Raw genomic sequence first — 25796 nt, 5'->3', positions numbered from 1 at the left:
AATTAGGGTATAACACATGGGACCCATTATATAGATGATGTGTGAATCTTTGGACCAATAGGAGTAGGACATGTGGCGTAACTAACTTCTTGGACAAAAAATGAACTAAAATGCAATTTTGACAACTTGAGGACTAAAATGCAAAATTAACTAAAATTGCATAAAAAAAAAAGTAATTTGAAAATTAACGTAAAGTGAAACGATTTAAAATAACAAAACGGACTAAAATGAACCAATTACTGAAATGAAGTACTTCAAAGTAACCTTTCTCCGTCAAAATTTCGTGTGAAATGACCAAAATGCCCTTAGGGACTAAAATGACTCAAAATGACTCAAATGCAATTTTTAAAACGGTTTTTTAATAGGGAAATAAAGCAAGAATTTATACAGGCAAATTAAAAGACTCAGAGACAATTTTCAGGGATTGAAAGGGACTTTAACACAGGGAATGACTAAAATGCCCCTAGGGGCTGAACTGACTCAAAGACTTCACATGTAATTTTTTTGAAATGGATTTTAACATAAGAGTGAAACAAGGACTTATACAAATCAAATGAAAAGACACAAACAATTTTCAAGGACTAAAATGAGTTTGAATGCAGGAAATGACTAAAATGCCCTTTTTCATGAATTTTGCAAATAATATTGAAATAAAATGCAGAGAGATATGCAATTGATCAGAGACAATTCAAATGACTTGAAATGCAAGAAAAATGTTTTTGGATGACTTGAAATGCAAAGAATCATAGACAAATACACAGTTGAAGAGATTTTCAGACATAGACAGTAGAAATATGCAAATACAGCAGAGTAAAATATCAGAGTAAACAGTAACAAATAGGCAATCTTTCAAAGGTCCAAAGACTCATATCAGAGATAGAAAACATCTTGAGGAAATATTTTTAGGTCCAAAATTAGGGTATAACAGACGTCAGCTTTGGTGAATGGTAGTTCTACGGAGGAGTTTCCTATTGAAAGGAGGCTTTGGCAATGGGATCCTCTCTCTCTCTTTTTTTTTTTTATTTTTGTTGGCGGTTGAGGGGTTTAATGTGATGATGAACTCTTTAGTGGAGGCATGTCTCTTTAGCGGTTATCGTATTGGTGCGCATGATGGAGTGCAATTAACACATCTTCAGTTTGCGGATGACACTTTAATTATTGGTGAAAAGAGTTGGTCTAATGTTCGGTCCATGAGGGCGGTTCTCCTTATTTTTGGGGCGGTGTCTGGATTGTGTGTTAATTTCCATAAAAGTATATTCACGGGAGTTAATGTTGCTGATTCGTGGTCGAATGAAGCGGCGTCAGTTATGAATTTTCGAACGGGTACTATCCCTTTTGTGTACTGGGGATGCCTATTACTGGGGATGCTCGCCGACTTAGTTTCTGAAAATCTGTGATTGACCGTATTATGGCTCGACTGTCAGGGTGGAATAACAAATTTCTTTCTTTTGGATGTCGTCTAACACTACTGAAATCTGTAATGTCTTCTCTTCCGGTTTACTTTCTTTCCTTTTTCAAGGCCCCTGCAGGTATAATTTCTTTTATAACATCTATTCTTAAAAGATTTTTTAGGGGGGGGGGGGGGGGGGTGAGGATTTTAGGAAAATTGCTTGGGTCAATTGGGAATCACTCTGTTTCCTGAAGGAAGCAAGAAGGTTAGGGGTGCGGAGGTTAGGTGAATTTAATTTTTCTCTTTTAGGGAATTGGTGTTAGGGGATGCTTGTTGATGGGAGGGCCTTTGGTATCGTGTCTTAAAAGATCGATACAGTGAGGAGGGAGGCCGATTGCAGGAGGGAGGACGACATAGTTCACAATGGTGGTGGATGTTTTCTGATATGCACAGGGGGTAGGTTTGGGAGTGGGGAGTTGGTTTGATAATAATAATCGTAGGGTGGTTGGAGATGGTCGTAGTACTTACTTCTGAACTGATAACTGGATGGGGGATGTACCATTAGGGGTCAGATTTCAGCGCCTTTTTGATTTGGCCGTGAGCGAAGGGAGTACGATGGAGGAGATGGCGAGATTGGGGGTGGGATGATGGTGGAGGAGCGTAGGTGTGGAGACGTCGTCGGTTTGCGTGGGAGGAGGAAGAAGTGAGGGAATGCTCTGTTTTGTTACATAACGTTGTTTTGCAGACTCATGTTCATGATAGGTGGAAATGGCTGTTAGATCCTATTGAAGGTTATTCCGTGCGTGGGGCTTATCAATTCCTCACGTCCGCGGATGCTCCTTTGGATAGGGAACTCATTGATAATGTTTGGCACAATCATATTCCTTTAAAGGTTTCCTTGTTCACTTGGCGCCTTCTCCGCAAGCGTCTTCCAACCAAAGACAATATGGTGCGCAGGGGAGTTATTCAAGAGAGCACAACTTGTGTCCGGCTGGCTGTGGTTCCCATGAGACAGCCGCACATTTTTTTTAGGTTGTGTCACTTTGGGTAGCGTGTGGACACTAGTTTGGCAGTGGTTACAGATTACTTCTGTATCATCTTGTGTGCTTCGTGACCACTTTAATCAGTTTTGTCATATGGCGGGTATGTCGCGATCATCGCATTCATTCCTCAAGGTCATTTGGCTTGCTTGTGCTTGGATCATTTGGAAGGAAAGTAACAACAGAGTTTTCAACAACAAGACATCCGATCCTTTCACCATCTTGGACAAAGTAAAGCTGGTTTCGTTTTTGTGGTTAAAAGCACATTTTGCCATCTTTTGCTTTTCCTTATTACGATTGATGATGACATCCTCTCCTTTGTATGGGTGTTGTTATTTAATGATTTCATCATGTTTATTTCCTTTTCGGAGGTGCTTGCGTGTTAAGCACTGGTGACTTTGTAACCGTATTGTGGTGCTTCTCTCGTTGCACGCCTAGTGCATGATGATTCACTTTTGACATAATAATATATTTCTTTTTGGCTTGTTCAAAAAAAAAAAGACCCAATTAATTCCATAACAAAAAAAATAAAAACAACTTATAGTCATTGAGAAAAATATACCCAGAAGACTCGTTTAAGATTTAAATTAAATGATTTCCTTTCAAAAATATGAAATAAAATATTTAAATAAATGTCCCAGTGGGTTTCGCGTATTTGGTTGGAACATTGCATAATATCATATGGATAAACCATTATTCGAATCCAGATACCCCATTTTTTTAACTTTTAAAATGTGTGAGCTCCTTTTTGTTTTATTTTGTCAAATAGACTAGTGGTTGACCTCACACATTTTAAATGTGGAGAAGTGAGTTGTTTTTTTTTTTTGTCAAGTAGACTAGTGGCCCGAACACCTCATTTTTTCACTTTTAAAATGTGTGAACTTCTTTTTGTTTTTTGTTTTTGTCAAATAGACTAGTGACTAAACTCACACATTTTAAATGTGAAGAAGTGAGTGGTTTTTTTTGTCAAGTATACTAGTGGCTAAACTCACATATTTTAAATGTGGAGAAATATGATGTCGAGGATTCAAACTCCATCTCCTGCATATATTATGCAATATCCTTACTAATTGAGCTAAGCTTACGAGGATTGTATGAGCTCCTTCTATACTATAAAAAAAGAAAGTACATGAATTTGTACTAATTTTTTCTATTTCTAATATTCCGATGTCCAGGACAAGTTAGCATGTCACACATTTCTCTCGATGTCCATTTTTCTCGGGGACGACTATAATGGACATTCAATCTTCCATAAAATATAGCATGTCATATATTTTTACTAGGTCAATGTAATATATAGAGGTATTTGTCAGAATACACCCACTACTTTTTATGTGGGAGTGTTTTAGACACCTACATTTTATGGTGTATTTAACCACTTTTTAGTTATTAGTTGGTAAAACACTCCTAAAAAATAAGTGGGTGTACTCTACCAAATGCTTATAGGAGTTGCTAACATACACCAACTTATTTTTTAGAAGGTGTGCTATAGCAACATACACCTCAAGGTGTATTTATCAACTTTTTAGTTATAGCATGCTAAAACACTATATATATATATATATATATATATATATATATATATATATATATATATATATATATATATATATATATATATATATATTTGACTTGATAACTATATAAAGTTATGCAATTACTTCAATATAGTTTCTTTTAGAATGAAGAACCATTTTAGTCCCTAAAAAAGCACAACATGCAATCCAGCTCATAAGAAAAATAAAAAATAACCGTTAGTCTTTGACCAAAAATTAAATAACAAAAGTATTTATGAAATTAAAGTACTCTTTAAATACTTGTATGTTAAAATACTACATGACATTCCATAAAATATGGCATGCCACTTATTTCTTACTAGTTCAAAAATATGTTTTATAATTTATTTTAGGGTCATTAGCCATTTTATCTCGAAATAAAACCGCAAGATCAAATTTGGTCCATAAGAAAAATAAAAAGCAACTTTTAGTACTCGAGTTTTTACTTCAACTCCTTTTATATAGATTGAATCAACTTGTAAACTCGACATGTAAAATGGTACGATTTCTTTGGGACATTTTTGTTGTGAGAAAATTTGGAAGTTATTATAGAACAAAAGGAGACACTAAAAATGCTTTAATTTAGATACATTGTCATTGTAATATATTTTACTGTATCAAACAATCTTAAATTTTGTATCATTAATCATAATTATTTATAAAGTCACGCATATGATTGACTGTTATTTGCTAATGGTGTATAAATTTTTACGATAACACACACACACACACACATATATAAAAACAAACAAACTTTAAAGAATAACAAATTTTCCGAAGAATTGACATAAATTGCATTTATCAAACTACTTACAAAGCTTCTTTAAAGTCAAAGTTTTTTATTTTTAATATTTTGATTAACAATTTTTCTTTTTATGTATTATTGTACTATAAATACATGGTATCCATACACACATCTTCATTGTAAAATTTCTCTTGAATATTTGGTCAAGAAAGAATCACTATCAAGAGAGCAATAGAGTCTTGTTCCTTTATCATAATAAGGTAATAAACCTTTCAACAATAAGCTCAATACTTCACATGAAACATATTTTCATGCCATTAAAATAAGTTCACAATTCATATTTCATGCATGACACCATCTCATTATTTTATTTGATTTTGTTTTCTTTGTGGCCAAGAAGAAACTTCAATCTTCTTGATGGAACTTTTTAGTATATAATACTCATATTTTCATTAGCATGATTTTCTTTACATTTCCGCCCTCCACCATCAAAATAAACAAAAGGTCATGTTTCATAATACCTACAGAATTGGCCTGGAAAATTAAACTCTTTAAATGGTTGTGTTTTGTACAAAAATCATAGTATTTTTTTTATTATTTTATCCTATATCTATAATTATAATATGTATAATTTTGACTTTTCATTTTTTGTCTTGTGCATGTCAAAGAGTATTTTGAAGCTAACAACAACAAATGGATCCAAACCAACATGGAAATCAACCACAGGAAGATCCAATGTTACCTATCTCTATTATTAGGAGGATGATGGAGGATAGAAATGTTGAGCTGGACTCAGATGAGGCTTGTGTTACCATGGCAAAAATATGTGAATTGTTCATTGAGGATGTGACAATGAGGGCTTGGACCAAAGCAAAACAATATGGAGGGAGCACAATTGAAAGTAATCACATGGTCGATGCTATAGTTGATGTTGTTGCTGGCATTCCAATTGGAGATGAGAAAACTCGTGATTCTCCAAATAGAGATGATTGAGAAAATAAGAGTTTCTTATTAAAACTAATAAGGTTACATGTTCTCCTTCAAATGTAATAAAGGTTTAGATACCTATCTTTTCTTCTTATGTCAATGTACCCAATTTTTATGCCAATGAGAAAGTATGAAATATATTTCTATGCCAAATTACATCGAAGTTTCTTTAAAAAAAATTCGTTTATGTCCTTTGAATTGTTTGATTGTAACAAGTTAGTTCTTAAGTATATTTCCTATCACTTAGATCTTTGAAGTTATTTAATTGTAACTTTTAAAAGCCGAATAACTTGAAAATTCTGAGATATGAAATTCCGCAAATTGTTAAGGTTAAATAACTTAAGTGATACGAAAAAAACTTAAAGAATCAACTTGTTATCCTTAAGTGATACGGGTCAGCTCTAAGGCGTTAGGTATAGAAATTTATTTCCGTCCCTTGCCTTCCTTAGTGTATGTTATATATGAACCATACTTTTAACAATGAGTAACCAAATGCATATGAGGTCCAAGAGAATGCTTGTTGACTTTGTACATAAATAAAAAAGTAAGAAGCAACGTTGATGATGAAAATAGCTGAGGACCGTTACCAACATAGGACACCTGGCAAACATGCATACCAGACGAAGTTAGCAGGTCTTGAGCCACTGTAATAAATGTTGCTTGCATTCAAAAATCACATCTATCTAACACATAAAACGAATGTCGATTATCTGTACATGATTAATGTGTTTTTTTTATCTTTATTTAATTTTCATGTCATTTACTTTTTCTACTCTTCAACTTTCTTGCACATTGATGGTCAGATTAGGCAAGTGTACCAAATCGTTTACCAAGTAATAATGTGTAAGCAGAGTATCGTATCTACAGGGATTGTCGTTTCATCCAAACAATTCACGTTACTAATTTGATTTAACAAAATATAAATAAAAAAGTTGAGGGTTATAAATTTGCAATTTTTATCTGTTTGCTATAGTTGATGCTATAGTTGATGTTGTTGCTGGCATTCCAATTGGAGATGAGAAAACTCGTGATAATTCTCCAAATAGAGATGACTGAGAAAATAAGAGTTTCTTAGTAAAACTAATAATAAGGTTACTTGTTCTCCTTCAAATAAGCAATAAATCTAATAAAGGTTTAGATACCTTTTTTTTCTTCTTATGTCAATGTACCCAATTTTTATGTCAAAGAGTGAAGGTGAGAAAAACACACAAGAGGGGGGGGGGGGGTTGAATTGTGTTAGCTTTTTCTTCGTTTTCTCCTAAGCTGAAAACACTAATCAGAAGCAAAGTGAGAACTGCTTCTGAAGTGAGATTCAGGACTAATATGCAGCAGATAAAAACAGAGAGAGAGAAAGAAGAAAGACACAAAGCAATTATACTGGTTCCTTCCACAAACCGGAAGTAGTCCAGTCCCCCTTGCACTTCCAAGGAGAGTTCACTAAAAATGTAATATCTGATTACAACTGCTTATTGCTAAACTTAGCAAGAGACTTCAAATTGCTCAAGCACACAAGCAAGAGACTTCCTATGCTCCTGAACACAATCAAGAGACTTCTAATGCTCAAGCACAACTGCAAGAGACTTCTAATCAAACAAGATTACAAAGAAAAATGTTTGAAATTGAACACTTGATATACAATCAGAGGTGCTCACAATACAAATCAGATACAGACTCTTAAGACTCTAGAATTTCTAAGATATGAACTTGAACACAGAAATTCTAAGTGAACTTTGAATGCAGAACAATTTCAGCAGAGTTTTTGCACTTGTAAATTGTTGTTGAGTCTCTCGTTCAGCATTACCAATCTCTGAGTCTTCACTCCTTTATATAGAGGTGTGAAAGAGACGTTGTGAAATTGCCAGCACATCAAAAAAGAGTCGTTTGAAACTATGATCAATCACCAATGATCTTTTGCCTGATATGGTTGTTGTCCTATGAAGAACCAATTTCAAATCCATTCCCATTGTGAAGGAACATCGTTGCAGGCAGAGCTGTATTCCAGAGTTGTTTTCTTGTCTTGTAGCAAGGACACTGCAGAGTAGTGGAGGTAGTGGTTGTACACTTCGTACAATTGTACTTTTGTCAACTCTTTTTGAAGATAAGCATCCAATGCCTTCAAATCTTCTCAAAAAATGATCGTTGCTTCACATTCCAAGCCTTCTGCATTGCTTTCGAGTCCATTGAACAACTTTTGAAGATTTAATTCTTCCATCTTGATGAATTTCAGCTTCTGGTGATTTTCAGCTTATGATGAGGTTGCTTCTGATAATCTTGCTTCTGATGAACTTCAGCTTCTGATGACGTCATCACTTTCAGGAGCGCTTTGTCTTCAGGAGCACTTTCTTCAGGAGCACTTTTTGACTTCAGGAGCATTTCTCTTCAGACGCTTTAAGCTTCCTTTTTGTTGATTTCTTAGCTCTCTTTTGTTCATCCAGAACCTATTTAAGATGTAAATTTTTGTATATGGTCCTGTACACTTGAACAAATATTAGCTAGTCCAATTGACAATTTTTAATACCTTGTTATCATCAAAACTCTCAAGGTTTATTGTTAAACACATTTTGTTCCAACAAAGAGAAATTATGAACTATTTTGTACCCTATTTTTATGCCAATGAGAAAGTATGAAATATATTTCTATGCCAAATTAAGGTTCTTTAAATTTTTTCGTTCACTTCCCTTAAATTGTTTGATTGTAATAAGTTAGTCTTTTAAGTATTTTTCGTATCACTTAGATCTTTTAAGTTATTTCATTGTAACAACGCCGGACAACTTAAATTTCTAAGATCTGAAATATCCCCCAAATTGTTACGGTTAAATAACATAAAAGACTTAAGTGATACCGAAAAAGCTGAAAGGACCAATTTGTTATCCTTAAGTGACACGAGTCTCCTCTAAGGCGTTGGTATAGAAATTTATTTCCGTCTCTTGCCTTCTTTAGTGTCTTGTATATATGAGCCATACTTTTAACAAGGAGTAATCAAGTGCATATGAGGTCCAAGAGAACGCTTGTTGACTTTGTACAAAAATAAAAAAGTAAGAAGCAACGTTGACAATGAAAACAACTGAGGACCGTTTCCAGCCCAGGACACCTGGCAAACATGCATAGCAGACAAAGTTAGCCGGTCTTGAGGCACTGTAATAAATGTTGCTTAATGCATTCAAAAATCACATCTATCTAACACATAAAACGAATGTCGATTATCTGTACATGATTAATGTCCTTTTTTTATCTTTATTTAATTTTCAAGTTATTTACTTTTTCTACTCTTCAACTTTCTTGCACATTGATGGTCAGATGAGGCAAGTGTACCAAATTGTTTACCAAGTAATAAAGTGTAAGTAGAGTATCGTATCCACATGGACTGTCGTTTCGTCCAAACAATTTGCGTTACTAATTTGGTTTAACAAAATATAAATAAAATAGTTGAGGGTTAGAGATTTGCAATTTTTATCTGTTTGCAAGAGAGCAAGTTACTTGTTTTTGTTGCAGAAATGTTAGCAGCGGTTAGGACTCTTTGAATCCCCCTATTTATTTGTTGGAATTAAATAACTTTCATGTCGCATTTAGTTATCTTAAGTAGACTATCTAAGTGACGAGTCTGTTGGGATTTATCTAACCTAATTGGTTTGTCAAGTTGCACCTGCTGATCGCACGATGATCCTTACGTGTGGGGACTTACTTTCTCTGTTGATTTAGGTCTACCCTTTCTTTGTTTAGTTGCACCTACTGATCGCACGGTGATCCTTACGTGCAGGGTCTTACTCTCTCAAAGGTAATTGAAACATAGACTTAAATTGAAGTTCCTAGATTTCCAAAGGCAATGAAGACTAGTGTTCCTGAAGGTTTTCCCATCTATGAATCTTAGGTATCTCAAAGCACACTCTCCCTCTCGGTAGTTCTATAAACAGGCAGCCCTATCAGCGTCTACCTTACCAAGGGTCGAGGAGAATGGTTCTACTAGGTTCTACTTATTTTCCAGAGTCACTTGTTTCCTTAATCAATAACTAGTTACATCCTAAGTTCAATAGATTTTACTCAATATTAGTATTGTTACCTCCTAAGTACTTACTACTAGGGTTAACTCTCTTTCGGTATCTTTCGATAGTTACTAACTAATTACTTCCTAGATAGGCAGATATAAATATCAATATACAAGCATCAATATAGGCCATGTCACAACCTAAATACCTAAAATAGGGTTGCGCTCCTTTGAAATAAACTAAAACTAATAAAACTAAATAGCGAACAGAAAATAACTAAATAAACGACATTAAATTAAATAATTAGAACCCTAGCCTATAAATATCTAGTTACACATGGTCACTAAAGATAAAATACAAAAAGATAAAAACATACCCTATAAAGATAAGGAGAACATAGAACTCCCCATGAAGCTCTTAGAATCGCCTTCCTCTTGAACTGCTTTAGTTCTAAATGAGAAATTATGAATGAGGAAGGCCTTATTTATAGGAAAAATTTCCACTTGACTTGGGCTAAAATCACGGGCTTTTAGGGGCGAAAAAGTCACAAAATGTGACTTTTTCGCAAGTCATTGGGCGACTAGCGCCCTAGCCATGCGCCAAGCGCGTGTGCCGGCCATGTATGGGCGCCTAGCACGCCATAGTATCCATATTGGCGCTTTCCTTCAGCTTCTGGGCACTTGGGCACCTCGTTATGTGTGCCTAGGCATTTCTGTGCAAATTTTGTACTGAAATGCCTGTTTTCTTTGCCTATTTAGGTGTTTGCTTCAATATAAGATGTCTTGGAACTTGGGAAAAGAATTCCTCCCTCTGTATTATGAGGCCTCTTGAATCTTCATTCTTCATCTTCCCAATGACCACATAAATCTTTGGATGTCTTGCTTTGCCGATTTGCATGATTTCTTCGTGAATTACATCAACAATACCTTAAAATTGCTATGTTTCGGAAAGAATAGAATTACAGACTCAAATATAGAAAACAATACAAATGTCCTGAAATCGTAGGCAAATGATCTAATACTCCTCTGTTTTACTGGTAAAACCTTATGAAAATAACTGAAAAACATACTAAGAATAACTTAAGATGACCTTTCATCGCACATTTACTTTTTTGTACTTCAATTTCCTTGCACCTTTACATTAATGCAACTTCATTTCTTTGCATATTTACTTTCAAATCTTTTACTCTTCATGCACTTTACTTTCAACATTTTACGTTTCTTTGCACACTACTTATTTTTTCACAACCTTGAACTTCAAGTTCATTGTACTAGAGAAAGTCTTGTCATAAAAACATTCACTTTTCTGCATTAAAAACATACAAAAAGAGTTCTTTCTTCGCCATTAGAGAAGAAAACTAGAAACAGATAATAAACCTCACATATTAATTGTGGTTCAACCGTTCATACCTACACCCACAATCTCTCAACAAAATATTTAATTACTAAATTTGCAATTTTTTGCGGGAGAAAATTGCAAAGTCTCTCAATCCTCACACAATTGCAATTTTTACAAGAACAAAATTGAAAATCCTCTCACGACACACAAATACCGTAGCCCCTAGTACACCCAAGAGACTACAAATGTTATGTTGAATAAAACTCAAACTAACTCTATCTTTTTTTACTTCACACTACTCGACGTGGGACTTGGATGAATACTCACTATGACCCAATAAGATTGATTATATCTCTAATACATTCACACACACCCTTACAAGATCAAGGTGGGTGAATAGAAGGATTAACCCCATTGATCTTGATTCTAAACTCTAAAAACTTGGTTGTAGGTAAGGGTTTTGTGAAGATCATATCAACTTTTTTACAAGTTTCTTGGATATGGAAGGCATCAAGTTGTTTTCTCAACACCTTCTCTCTAACAAAAAGGAGATCAATCTCCATGTGGTGTTTGGTTAAAACATGCACTGCTTATCACACTAGATCAATACATACAGGTACAAAAGACACTTTCAGTACATGGAGGACGTTTAGAATCAAAATGTTCTCAGTAGTGCGTGGAAGGCTGTGATATTTAACTTTTAATCTGCAACCAATCTTAGACCATGTACAATGGTTAAAACCATTCAACACCCTTCAACACCCACTTTTTCAATTCCCAACATTCCACATCATTTTCTCTCTCTTAATTCAACACTCATTCAACTTTTACCCTCTCCAATGGTTTTTCATTCAACACCCTACCCCACCACTTTTTATTTATTTCTTATTCTTATTTAATTTTTGTTTTTTTAATTACATAAAATTATAATTATCGATTATAATTAAATTTAAATAATACAATTAACAATTTATTTTTTAGTTTTTTTTTTTAAAAACAAAATTTTGTAAAAAAATTTATTTTTATCTTCTTAACTTAAAATGCAATACAACAAACTAAGCACGCGACACACAAATAACTTATAATGCAATACAACAAACTAAGCACGCGGCACACAAATAACTTAAAATGCAAGACAACAAACTAAGCATACAACACACAAGTAATTTATTTAGTACGATACAAATCATCTTCAATCACGATACAGTCCAAACTTTGTCCATATGTGTTTCACTAGATCTGCTTGCAATTCGTGATGAACATTTGGATCACGCAACTCGGATCTAGCACGCACATGATTTGCAAAAGCTGGTAACACCTCAGTCGAGTATGGTTGCGGTGTACTAGATCCACTTCCCCCAGGTTGCTCAAAATCATCCTCAACAATCATATTATGTAATATGATGCATGACCTCATGAAGATACCCAAATCGGCTATGTCCCACAAGCGAGTTGGTTCACGGATGATTTTAAATCGAGCTTGAAGCACTCCGAAAGCATGTTCGATGTCCTTCCGACAGCTCTCCTGATGTTTTGCAAATAACTTATCGGGTCACTTTGAGGAAGTCTAATTGATTTGATGAAAGTTGGATAAGAAGGGTAGATACCATCAACTAGATAGTATGCCATATTATAGGGACGTTGATTCACAAAGTAATTCACCCTTGGAGCCTTTCCCTGTTCCACATCATCAAACATTGGTGACCGGTCTAGAACGTTTATATCGTTCAACGTCCCCGGACATCCAAAAAAGGCATGTCAGATCCATAAACCATGAGATGCAACTGCTTCAAGAATAACTGTGGTGGTTCCCTTATCCCCCCTGGTGAATTGACCTTCCCATGCTTTAGGACAATTTTTCCACTCCCAGTACATGCAGTCAATACTCCCGATCATCCCTAGGAACCCCCGTATTTCACTAACATGTAGTATTCTTTGCAGGTCATCTTGGGTTAGTGCCCTCAAGTACAATTGCTCATACAGTCGTATGATTCCTTTGCAGAATCTAAGTAAGCACTCCAATGTTGTACTACTTCCTATTTTGATGTATTCATCGACCGCATCTGCTGCCACACCATATGCTAACATTCGCATTGTTGTGGTACATTTTGCTAACGGTGATATACCTTCTTTATTGGCTGCATCAACTCGTTGGGTGAAGTAGTTATCACTACTTGAAAGGTCTCCAACGATTCGAAGGAAAATGTGTTTTTGCATCCGGTACCGACGATGAAACATTGCATCGTAGTATGCTGGCTCATTGGCAAAGTAGTCGTCAATTAGTCTTTGGTTTGCCGCTGCATGATCTCTATTGAAATATTTTCTAGTGCGAGATGCACTACCTTCCTCTAATTTTTTTCGACGCTGAATAAATCGGTTGACGATATAAGTGTCTTCAACATCACGTTTTTGGAAGTAGGCTTCGATATCAAAAGGGTCCATTGATAGTTTTTTTGGAAGTAGATATGCATGAGATTTGTGAAATTGGAAGTAGATATGAATGATATTTGTGAAATTGGAAGTAGATATGAATGAGATTTGTGAAATTGGAAGTAGATATGAGTCCCTATATATAAGTACATCGTGCGGTGGACACTGACGGATTCGAAATAAGTTATTGTATTGTATTAAAGCAAACATTGGAAATAATTATTAAAGCAAATAGTATGTGAAATAATGGGCACACAGTGGAAATAATTATTAAAGCAAATAGTAGGTGAAATAATGAGCACACAGTGGACATACTTATTAAAGCAAATAGTAGGTGAAAAAAGTCACGGGGGACTAGACAACACTAGGGACAATCACTGAGGACTAGACAACACTGACAATTATTAAAGCAAACACTAAGGACTAGACAACACTGACAATTTTGACCGAATACAAACAAATATTATAGTGAAATTAATTTCCAAATAGCTCACGCACCAAGTTTTCCAACATCTCTTTTTTTCGGTCATCGAGATGCTCTTCGGAACATAACTTTAGATACAGTTTCATTTTCTTCAATCTGTTTTTCTCCTGTTGCACTACGGTGTACTCTTTCAGTTGTTCAATCTCTTGCACCTTGATTTCTTTGAATTCAACCCACTCCTTTTCCACCTCCTCCAAGGCAGCAGCGTCCTTGCTTTTCTTTTTACCTTTTTTTTTAGCTTCCTCCCTACCCATTGGACGAGCACTAGATCCTACAGAGTCCTCGTAAGATCTCTTAGATCCACTACTTCCTGACCCAACATTTCCTCCCATTTGACTAGAATAACGTGGTTGATCACGAAGAGCGTGCCATTCTTCCTTTAAAGTAAATTGAACATTCTTCCCACATGCAAATAATTCCTACGCTTTTGCCAAAACATCATCTTCCGACCAACCGATTCCTTGCTGACGCTTAGCGCTTTCATAAGCACCAATCCATTTATTTATTACTTTGCTCATATAATTAAAACGGTTTCGGCAAGCAATTACATCATGCGGAGGATCGAATGAGCAATGCTCATTACAATACTCAACAAGTTTACCCCAATATGCTTCATCTGTCTGGTTTCTCCCGAAAACACTGGATGTTCCAAATTTTATCCACCCACTAATTAGCACCAAATTTTGTTCCGTGTTCCATGCTGGTTGCGGATTTCTCTTGCTCTTAGGAGTTGTATCCTCTGGAATTGGAGTTACTTCATTAGCTCTTGTCATTCCACCACGATTTATTTGTGTTGAATATTCAGGATATTCACCAACACTCTGAAAATTTTCATTCACCATTGACATATAACCATTAAATAGGGGTGTTTGAGATGGATAACCCATCATAGATCTATGATATGAATTAAAGTTGTTTGGAACAGAGGATGGGTGATTGAAATTTGATGCAAAACCAAAATTAGGCATGTTTTGAGGATGTTGGTTGGGAAATTGATTTGGGTTTTGAAGATGTTGGTTGATTGATAATTGTTGGGATTTTGGTAGCTAAATGGGTAATCAGAAGAATTTTGGGTGTTGAATTGATTATTATTGGGATCCATTTCACTAAGTAAAGACTAAAACTTCAAAAGAAAAGCTAATAATAAGATTAAGAGAGTGAAAAACTTGGTTTTTTTTTCTGTGTCCAAATCAAATGATCCAAGTCTCTATTTGTAGAGGAAAAAAATCACGAATTTTGGTAAAAAAAAAAAAAATATTTGCAATGAAATAATTGAGTCCAAATTATTAAGAAGATAAAAATCCAAGCAGCCAATTGTGTTGCACCACGTGTCACAGCTTTATCCAAATATTCTTCTCTCTCCGCGTTCAACTTCCACACACACGCCTTGTCGGCGCGTGCATCTCACGCGCTCCCTTGAACCAATAAAAACGCGCCGCGTAGCAAGGCCGGTACATGATTCAACATATTGAAGGCTTTCATCACTTCTTTCCTCCACCTCGTCTTCAATACCCTGTCCTCCAATGATTCAACATGCTTAATCACCCTTTCAATAGGGTCGTTGGAGATGGTCTTATGCAAACCCCCCATAAGCTATCACTTAAGTAGAGTTACAATTATTGAGTTAATAGATTGATCACAGCCCTATATGGACCATAATTTGGTACACTTCTCAAACGTCCACCAATCCTCTAAAGTGTGAGCCATGAATTGGCATATCTTATTCACAAGATGATTTCATTGTGATTATTTTGTCATCTTCATAGACTAAGATGTAGATCACATAACCATTGTTAGTGTAGATGTAGAAAGAAGAACCACACTTGCTAGTGCAAAATCCAAAATATGTGAGGGTTTCTTTGAGTCTCTAAAATCACTGCCTCGAAGCATGTTTTAAACCATATAAGGCATTGTGCTGCTGGCAAACAAAGGTGGGATCATAAGAGAAAAGGCCATTGAGGAAAAGGTACACGAGACCATGTTTTATTCTTTTCTAAAGCATAACATTCTTCTTTCATGGCTTCCAACAAATTGGAGTCTTTAAGTGGTTGTTTTAATGTTTTAGTTTTAGTGTGAGGAAGAAAAACTCTATGATCTAATCTAGGTAGATCAATGTCAGTTTTAGTTCTATAGTTTGCATGTGGTGAGTGATGATTGAGATAGCGGGATGAGGTTGGGAGGTGAAGGTAATGCAAATATTCGTGTGATGCATGTGAGTTGGTCATAGGGCACTTGGTTCATCTATGTGTTCGTGTCTTCTCTTAACCAAAATATTTTGGTGGTGTGTGAGAGGATATGTAAGTCCTATGTATGACTGCCTAAATCATTAAGATACTTGGTGAAAGGTATGAACTCGTCCCTAGACATTTTGCAGAGAGTTATGTTTAAGCTCAAATAGATTGAATATTTTTTGTTTAAATAATAAAAAAAAATTTCTGCTTTTGAAAATTGATTTTTATCTGTCACTGACTTTGTTACTCTCCTGGATGTAGAGATGAGACGATTAAACCAAGTTATTTAACACTAAGAGGTTTAAAAAACTAGTTTTTCAAGCATTTTCTTTGGATGTTTTACAGAATTATTATATAATTTGTTAGATTAGATGATATATTTTATCCTGAATTTGGGAATTTACTTGGATAATATTGTAGTATCTCATCCCACTTTGTTGACTTCTTTTTAGGTATAAACTATTTTAAAGTCAATTGAAACTGGATTAATATTATAGTGACTAGAGTCAATAGTTCTTGGTTGTTGTTTAAATTTTTCCATCTTTGTAAAACATGGCAGACTTGGATTTAAAGTTTTAATTCAGCTTTCAAAACATTGTATTTCTATTTATGTCGGCAGTGTAAGATTTTTATCATATAAGTGTCGAACATCAATGCATGTCCAACACATAACACACTTCTAGTGTAATATAATATTGACAACAAATGTTAATATAATATTATTAAAAACCCTAACCGTCTCTTTATTATTATTGAAACTCTATTGTGAACATGACATCAAGAACATGACTCGATCTTCTTTAAATTATTGGTTGTTTTCGCGATTGAGTTCCCAAAACCAAACTTTTGAAATATTGTGAAATCCAATATTGTTAACAATTATTTTTTCATTAAAAATTGGTCTCTCTGACCACATGTCAATTAGACGTACGAATTACTTTTAAGAAATAGTAATACACTGACACTGACATGCAATGCAAAGAATAAGGATGTTGCCAAAAGCCTATTTTGTAGCATAGTAATTTATATTTTAATTTTGTCCAAAGTACAGTACGAGAAGCAAGCACGAGAGCCTGTCATTCACAGCACACAGTCCACTCCACACCCCAACAATGGAGATTCCTATACTTATGTTACTATACTTTAATATAATAATCATATTATATATTGGTATTTTGAGTAGTATACATATACAGCTCGAAACTTTCCTTTTTTGGATAAACATCAAACTAAGTCCCAGATAACCTCGTAGAACGATATCATATAAAACTTATAAACTATCAACACCAGCAACAATGGTCACTATACCAAGAAAAATCATAGTTCGGATTATTATTATATTCTAATATGCATAATGTGAATGATTTATTTATTTATGGTTCAAAGGGAGGTGCTTAATTTATATTTTCGTATTTATAAAAGAGAAACACCATATAACATCTTTGTTTTTCTTTTAGGGCACATGTATTGAGCATAATCCGATTTTGGTTGCCCCATATCTCCAGCTATTTCTTCGCCATTTTTTTACATCCGTTTCAAATGTTATTATTTGGTTAGTAAAAGAATTGCTTCCTAGTCCATAAGACCTAACACGATCGGTTGAGTCAATATTGTTAGATTGAACATCTTCAATCAGATTTGAACCTAAAATTCAGTGGTTATTTGTGAGTTTTAGATGGTGCTTACTAATTCGTCTATAAAAATAAAATTACATCGCATATTTTTATTTGAGTTAGAGTCCCAACTATGTCCATATATATTTTTAGGGTTATTTTAATCCTTTATTTTTATTTTATATTTTTAAAAATGATCCCCTTTTGGAGTACATTTCTATTAGACACATTGATACATTAACAATGCATCTTCCAATGGTTGTAGCAAGTCACAATGCAAGCTCATCAAATCAATAGAACACCATTTACACTTAGATTATTTAGTTAGAAGTTGGTTATAACTGATTACTTGTATAGAAAGTCAACTACTTATTGGGCAAGTTGTCCTGACATTAGAAAGCCAATATCAAGCATGTGCTTCTTTTTAGGTTATTCTCTTGTGTCTTGGAGAACAATGAAACAAATAATTTTGTCCAAATTTTCTAGTGAGCAGCTTCTACTTGTGAAATTCAGCGACTCTTATACTTGTTGCAAGATCCTCATGTCATCACTTCCAAAATGCCTATGCTCCACTATGACAGCCAGAGTGCCTTTCATATTGCAGCCAACCCAGTTATTCATGAGCGCACTAAACATTTGGAGATATGTTGTCATATATTATGAGATTAAGTTCAATATAGTGTTTCTAAGGTTGCTTCCTGTCACTTCAAAAGATCAATTGGCTATTTTTTTTTTCCACAAAATCTCTCCTTTCTAAGCCATTTCCCAGTTTCATTTCCAGTATGAATTTAGTCGATATTTAACGATCTTCATCTTACAACGGGGTATATTAAAGGATCACATTGATACATCACCAATGCATCTTCCACCGGTTGTAGAAAGTCACAATGCAAGGTCGTTAAGTCAATCGAACATGGTATATTAAAGGATCACATTGATACATCATTTGTTACACTTTTACGATGTTATTTATTTAAGGGTTAAATATGTTTTTGGTCCCTATAAATATGTCAACTTTTCGTTTTAGTCCCTCTAAAACATTTCTTCAACTTTTAGTCCCTTAAAAATTTTCCATCTTCACTTTTAGTCCATCCTTTAAAGTAAACTCATACGTAAAATTTATATTTTTGAATGAAATTTTGCAGAAAAATTCATAATATTATAAGAATCTCTCCCAAAAAAAATTAAATTTTTTTTAACAAAACATAAATTTAATATGAACTTTTATATTTTTGAAGGTTAAAATTTTTTCTCTCCCATCTTAACCCCCTTCTATAACTCAACACTGACTTGAACGTCAGAGTGTCGAAAAGCACCGCCCCCCTGTCGTTCTAGCCAACGCAAACCATTCTAAACCATAAAAAAACACCGCATCGACAATCACCTTCTGATCGACTACAATCAATTGATACCAAAAATATTTTAAACATACTTGAATTTGCCGGTTAAACAACCAATTTGTACATAAATTTGTGTGACATTACGTTAATCCTTGAATATATCAAAATTATAAAAACATGATAAAGAGTGCTTTTTGTTAGCTATTTTCGTAATTAGATATGTGTTTAATTAGTTAATTAGTTTAAATTCAAATGTGTTTTTCGTTAGATGATTTAGCGTAAAAGTACAAACAAAAAATACACTTAGAAACATGTTTGCAAATTTAATGTTTTGAAATATTATATTGACAACGTCTCACATACTCAATTATCAAGAGTATAGGACAAATAAACAATAAAGAAGGCAGAAAATGTTCTAGTTTTAAGCCGACCTCACAGAGAAACTGCAAGCCAGTGTTTGCTTCACGTCATTACTAATAAATTATTGAATTTTGCTCTCCACCCAGCACGTTTTGCTCGCACCCTGCAGCCATGCCAATTTTGCCCTTGCGCAAGTTAACATGCGCTACGCAAGTTAACTCACGCTGCGCAAGTTAACTCACGCAGTGTTCCTGTTTTTGAACAAAACCCATCAGTCCGAACTCCAACCACCATTTTCTTTCCCTCCACCTTCAAAAACCCAAAAAGTGCGATTTTTTGGGTGAAAATCATCATCCCAAATCATTGCAAATCGTCAGGAAGCAAGTTTCTACGCTCATCAAGCATCAAATATCAGGTATTGTACCATCTAAACTCATCTCATTTTGCTAGTTTTCCTGCTTGGTTCGTCTGGTTTTCGTAGGGACTAGGGCATGGTATGCAAGTTAACTTGCGCAGGTTAACTTGCTGCGCGACTTAACTGGCGCAAGTGCATTAGTGCTGCGTGACTTAAGTCACGCCACTGTGCAGTCATGTTTTTTTGAATTTTTTGCGCCACTTTTGTTCTTGGTTAGCTTGTTCCGCAAGTAATTTATTTTTTCTTCCTTTGTAATTTTTTTTATTCATTAGATATTTAGGGAAATGGTTGACAAAGTCGCGGATGATGGCGTTGAACCGAAACCGGCCAAAAAAGAAGGTTCTGGTGAAGGTTCCGACGAAGGTTCCGGCGATGTCAAACCAAGCTTTAATTTCAAACCATTTAAAGTCCAAATTCCAAATCAAGCTCGAATTGGTAAAATTCAAGAACCTAATCCGGTACCTACCGGTGTTATTTGTGAAGCTCGTGACACCGCCTCATTTTTTACAACAAATGCAAGATGGAGAGAGCGAGAAGAGTTACTTACTTGGGTTCGCGGACAAGGGGTGAAGGCCGGATTTGGTGTTTGTATAGATAAATCCGTTATAAAAAGGCCGGTTATGTAATTTGTATATTTGTGGCCAATATGTAACTAATATTATATATATATATATTAAATGAAATGAATTATTTTTTTTGGTGGCCGGTTATGTCACACCAATTATTGCTTGCATTACTTACTTTGTCTCTAATTATTTGTAATTTGGATCGTTTACGTGTCATTAAGTGTGTTTAGATGATTACGGGTCATTACCGGCGAATTTGTGTAATTTGGACCGTTTAGATCGTTATGTGTGATTATGTGATTGTGAAAAAAAACGATGTTTTGGTATAATTTTGATGCACCAAGTCGTATTATCCAATAATATTGTTAAACTGACGTAATTAGGTTCAATTACGAGCATTTTAGGGTTTGGACCCAAACTGCATTCAATGCACATCAGTACAGCATTTAATGCTGTACTGATATATCAGTAGTGCGTGAGTTAACTCGCGCAAGTGTAATACTATGCGTGAGTTAACTCACGCAGTGTTTTTTTTTCATACATGCCAATGCGTGAGTTAACTCACGTATAGTTTTACACTTGCGCATCTTAACTTACGCAACGTCACTTAACTAACGCATAGTATTACACTTGCGTTAGTTAACATGCGCAGGGGCAAAATTGGCATGGCTACAGGGTGCGAGCAAAATGTGCTGGGTGGAGAGCAAAATTCTAAATTATGGTTTCTTGACCAACCCTTTGGAATGTTCTTCTTTTTCTATTGCTTTCTTTCATCAGTTTTTATTTCTTCTTTAATACTACCGATCGAGCTTTCTATGCATATATCATCAAATTCACTTGCTTGCCAAAACTCTAGTTTCACTTTTTATTTTGTCCATATTTGGAATTCACACCTTGTTGTTAATTCATTAATTATTCTTTTGTTCATTTTTATTAACTTTAGAGCAATGCTATTTCTAGCGAAGCCCGTGTTCCCGAATCTATCCCGAAATTGCTTTCCACTGTTAGATCTCCTTGCACACAATACATGGCTGGTTGGATGAAATTTAGTTATTTTGCTACAATACACGTTTATACTGTCGCGATGTCATCGTGATAATAATTGTCGCTTTATGCAGCATTTCCCTTAACTTTTTGCTCCAAATCCTCGCGTTTTAAAGGGAAAGAGATTTGGTAATTCGTAGTCTCGTTCGTGACTGAGAGGTAAGTGTAGCTTCTTCAATAAGGGCAGTGCTATTCCAAGCGAAATATAACATCACGAATTTATCTAGAATTCAATGCCATCGTTCGATCATATTCAACACAAAACATGGAAGCTTGGATAAAAGGATGATGTCATGCTACAGTCACACGCCAAAAAGCTACAAGGGTCGTGATGTTTTCCCTAAAAGAAAATTCGCTAGAAGCAGCATTACCCCTTCAATAATTATTCTAGTGAAAGACTGATTTTGACTACTTTCAATTGCATCAGTGCGGAAAAATAATTTTAGGCTAGTTAAAACGGATCTTTGAAACTGGTTCATCATATGATGAAAGAACTAAGTTTGTCCTGAACAATACCTTGGATGTTTTGATGATAATAACAACGACAACAATTTATTCAACTGAGTGTGATTAAGCAATTCGGAGAATATTTTTTTTAATAAAAAAGGTTAATAATTAGTTGTAAGAGTTTTTCTCCTTCGTATGAGTTTGCATCCAGGAACTCCGAATTCATTAGCTTAAACAAGTTGAACTACCCATACTTGAACTACCCAACCATGGGTGGAGCTTTCCAGTAGATATTAACCACGAAATAGGAACATATATTTTGATGCTTACTATATGGTAAAGCAAAGGATTCATTATTTGCAAGGAGTTCATCTTGTATATACCTTATATCAAAGAAAGTAATTCTGATAATAAGTTATCTCCAACAAAGATAAGATCGATCATTAAGTACTTAATTTCTGATTACTAAGCATTTCATTATGAGTTGGATACCACGATACTACAATGACTGGTTTATTCACTTTCTAGCGTTGGAACAATATCTCATAGAAACAATAACACAAGACAAACAAAAAGAAGAAACACGATGGCTCCATATCATAACATGTATTTTAGTGTTTTGTAGTGTCTTTAATTTGTCTTTTGTTTTAGCATTTTATAGAGCATTAGAATGAGTTAGTGATAGTTTGGTAATATTTTGTAATGTTTTGAATTGAATCATTATGTCTCTTGTAATCAACAAATCAAACAACTCTATAGGGTGTCGGTCTTTTTGGTATATGTCAGTGGGTTGATTCAATCAAAAGACACCTTATAAAAGTTAAGGAAGTATGAAAGCCAAACACGATGAAGATATTGAAATCCAGAAAACTTGGAATTTTTTGTTCCAAGTCCTAAAGACGTATCAAAGGTGAAGTGTCCATAGAGAGCGACAAAATAAAGGAATATATATCTTAGTCCATGCGCCCGCGAATGACCCAACTCGACCGCACATAAGAAGAATGAATAAAGAAAGGTCGTTGGTGTCCATGTGTGACGACGTACGATCTCAAACAATGGACACACACTAAAGGAAATAAAAGTGAGCTAAGTGAAAAGCACGGTTGTCTCATGTTAAGAAGAAACATGTGAAACACGTGCCGAACGAGAAATTGCTTATTTATATGATTTTTCACCCCTAAATAAGGGTTAGGAACCCAGACGGATCATAGGCAAATAGGTGTTATCTCATCAACTTTTGTTTTTTGTGTTTGTGTTATTCTAACTTCTGAGTTAAGGCGATGATTTTGGGTCCTTTGGCGGCGCTTCTCAAGTGTTAAAAATTGATTTTCCACTTTGATTGCATTGAAGATGGTCTCCATTAGCATAAATTCATTCTTAATCATCGAGACTGATACAAATAAATTCTTTCCATCATAATTCTACCAATCCATATTCTCTTGATTTATACTTTTTATTTAAAAAAAGAAAAGAAATATGTAGTAAAATGCAAATAAATTAGAAATAAAAGTATTAATTTGTTAAAGTACACTTATGTTGAGGTGACCATCTCCTAGCCTCACCTTCATTTGTGGTACCACGATAACTTCCCACCCTAAAGCTCTTGGCACTATAGGTGTGATGAAATTGTCAGTTTCTCCATTATCCACTAACATTAGCACTAGAGCTCCTCAGATTGTTCCTCCTATTATCATGGACTTCTAATGGCCCTTTCTTTGTATAATAAACCCATACAAACTTTATAAGTATTGATTTTTAGATTTTGAAGTCTCCAATTTTCTAAACCTGCGATAATCTTGTTCTTCCTGATGCAACCTTGATGATTCTCTGAAATATCCTTGAAAGTATTGGTTAGCATCCATATACTCCTGAAGTGAGCACAAAATTGCCATATCTTCTTTAATTCCCTTAATATTGACACACTTGTTTCCATATTATAGTCAAACCTCATACATCGAGTGCATAACAACCATGTTAGTCTCAAGTTTTATTCTCACCGGTGTCAATTTAGGTGGACTGGCTTATTTAGCTTCTTAAAAAAAAAATAATTACTTTCCCGACCTGAAAAAAATAAAATAAAACCAATATCACGATCAAGATAGAAGTTCTAATCCACATTAAACCACAACCCCTACTTCCTTAAACAACAAACAAACTACACTCCAACAGGCACAATAAGAGATGTGTCCTGACAACCCTTATTTAGCTCATAACACAAATATATGGTTAGAATTAATTTAGAAATAACAAAACAAAACCCGAAGTTCAAGGAATAACTACATCAGAGGTTGTAATAGCTTTACCTATATTTTCGAAGAAAATCACAGCACAATATTGCTTCGTTAATAACATTGTTTACACGGTAACGAGTTGGATATATTGATTCACAAGTACAAAAAAAAAAATAAACATAACGAATTAAGAGCAACTCATAGAAATAAATGAATCAATAAGAGAACTAGGATTAGAGAGGTTGAGGATGTTAAACTTGCTAACAATCAGTGAGAAAACGCCGAAATGTGTTGCGTAGTACCGAAAATCCAACTGTCCATTGCAACCCTAAAACAATGTTTAATCAACAAGGAAACCAAGAAATCATATATTCATCAAAGGAACATATGGGTAACACTCATGTAAACATGTTACTGAAATGGAAAGAAGAGAATCGAAGATCAATGACAAAATCCTAACACATACTAAGTACTGCAAAAGTGCAAACACGTTGACAACCTTTAACGAAGCTTAGATTTCTTCAACAATGATTTTTTACTTGATAATATTTACTTACAGAGGTAGGAAAAAAAAGGATTCATGGAAATGAATTAAGGAAGTGAAAAATATCATTTATATAGAGCTTAGGGATATTTCAAGCGCATGAGCGCTAAGATTATGCTACTGGAGCGATCTTGCTACTGGAGCTTAGGGATAGTTCATGTGACATCACCCACAGGGCCGTTCCTACGAATCTGAAGGTTCGGCTCTGTAAGTGAAAAGAGGTCCGTAATAAAATAAAAATGTATTTTTTTTTTAACTAACAATATTCTATTTAATTTTTTTTACAAGTAGCTCAAAAGAGCAAATATGAACCGTGTGCAATGTTCAACAATAAATAGCTCCACATATCATTCTCATTTCTTCAAAATAATCATCTTCCTTGAGTTATTGTCTCTATATACTGCTATAGCAAACTACTTCACATCTTAAAAATATCCCCACCTATAAACACCGAAACAAGTCTGTTTATTATCAAAGCATTAATTTTCAGAATGGTTAGTACTTAATACTTAATAGTACTGCTTGACTATAAAATTATTTTTATTAGGCCCATACCTTGGGGAGGGCCAACTCCATTGAGTTGTTTTCACACCCTAAGGTCGGGCTCTGATCACCCACATAAACTAACATGAACGAGACATGTGGTAAGCATTCATGATTTAACCGCCACTTGCAGGAGCGCGTCTGCAATATTCGTGGGAAACATTGGAGCCTGAGCTCCGCAACGTCTTCCACCACCTCGACCAACCCATTGTCACCTCCAAGGTGATTAATAGAAATATGTCAAGTGATAAGGAGAAACGATTACAAGGTGGGTTATGTACACGATATTCTGATTACCTCTCATCTACCTTAAACAAAGATGGGATTGAGCATATGTCTTGTATATTTGCAGGCTTAATTGCATGTTTGGTCCCTTATGTTTATTTTAGTTTTCAAGTTGGTCCCTTACGTTTTGAAAGTTTCAAGTTGGTCCCTTACATTTTAAAAGTTTTCAAGTTGGTCCCTTACGTTTTGAAAGTTTCAAGTTAGTCCCTTATGTTTATTTTAGT

General features: G+C 34.8%; 2 protein-coding genes and 2 pseudogenes across 2 annotated transcripts; 2 read left to right on the top strand and 2 right to left on the bottom strand.

The window, feature by feature from the left end:
- The first annotated feature begins 1936 nt into the window (after window positions 1-1936).
- On the top strand, window positions 1937-2441 carry LOC146913562 (uncharacterized). The gene is made up of 2 exons (XM_085720950.1): window positions 1937-2029; window positions 2136-2441. Exons 1-2 carry the CDS (start codon window positions 1937-1939, stop codon window positions 2439-2441), a joined length of 399 nt encoding a protein of 132 aa, XP_085577076.1.
- Window positions 2442-12152: 9711 nt separating this feature from the next.
- Window positions 12153-13481, bottom strand: LOC146913561 (uncharacterized; annotated as a pseudogene).
- Window positions 13482-13943: 462 nt separating this feature from the next.
- LOC146913560 (uncharacterized) lies at window positions 13944-14921 on the bottom strand (annotated as a pseudogene).
- A 5275-nt stretch (window positions 14922-20196) lies between these two features.
- Window positions 20197-20538, top strand: LOC146913559 (uncharacterized). Its single transcript, XM_085720949.1, has one exon. The coding sequence runs from the start codon at window positions 20197-20199 to the stop codon at window positions 20536-20538; it is 342 nt and encodes a 113-aa protein (XP_085577075.1).
- Window positions 20539-25796: the final 5258 nt, after the last annotated feature.

This window comes from Medicago sativa, chromosome 6, assembly GCF_051527215.1.
Source record: "Medicago sativa cultivar Bolivia chromosome 6, Bolivia_mono, whole genome shotgun sequence".
Classification (NCBI taxonomy): Eukaryota; Viridiplantae; Streptophyta; class Magnoliopsida; order Fabales; family Fabaceae; genus Medicago; species Medicago sativa.
The sequence above is the reverse complement of the archived record's forward strand: the minus strand, read 5'-3'. Positions and strand labels throughout refer to the sequence as shown.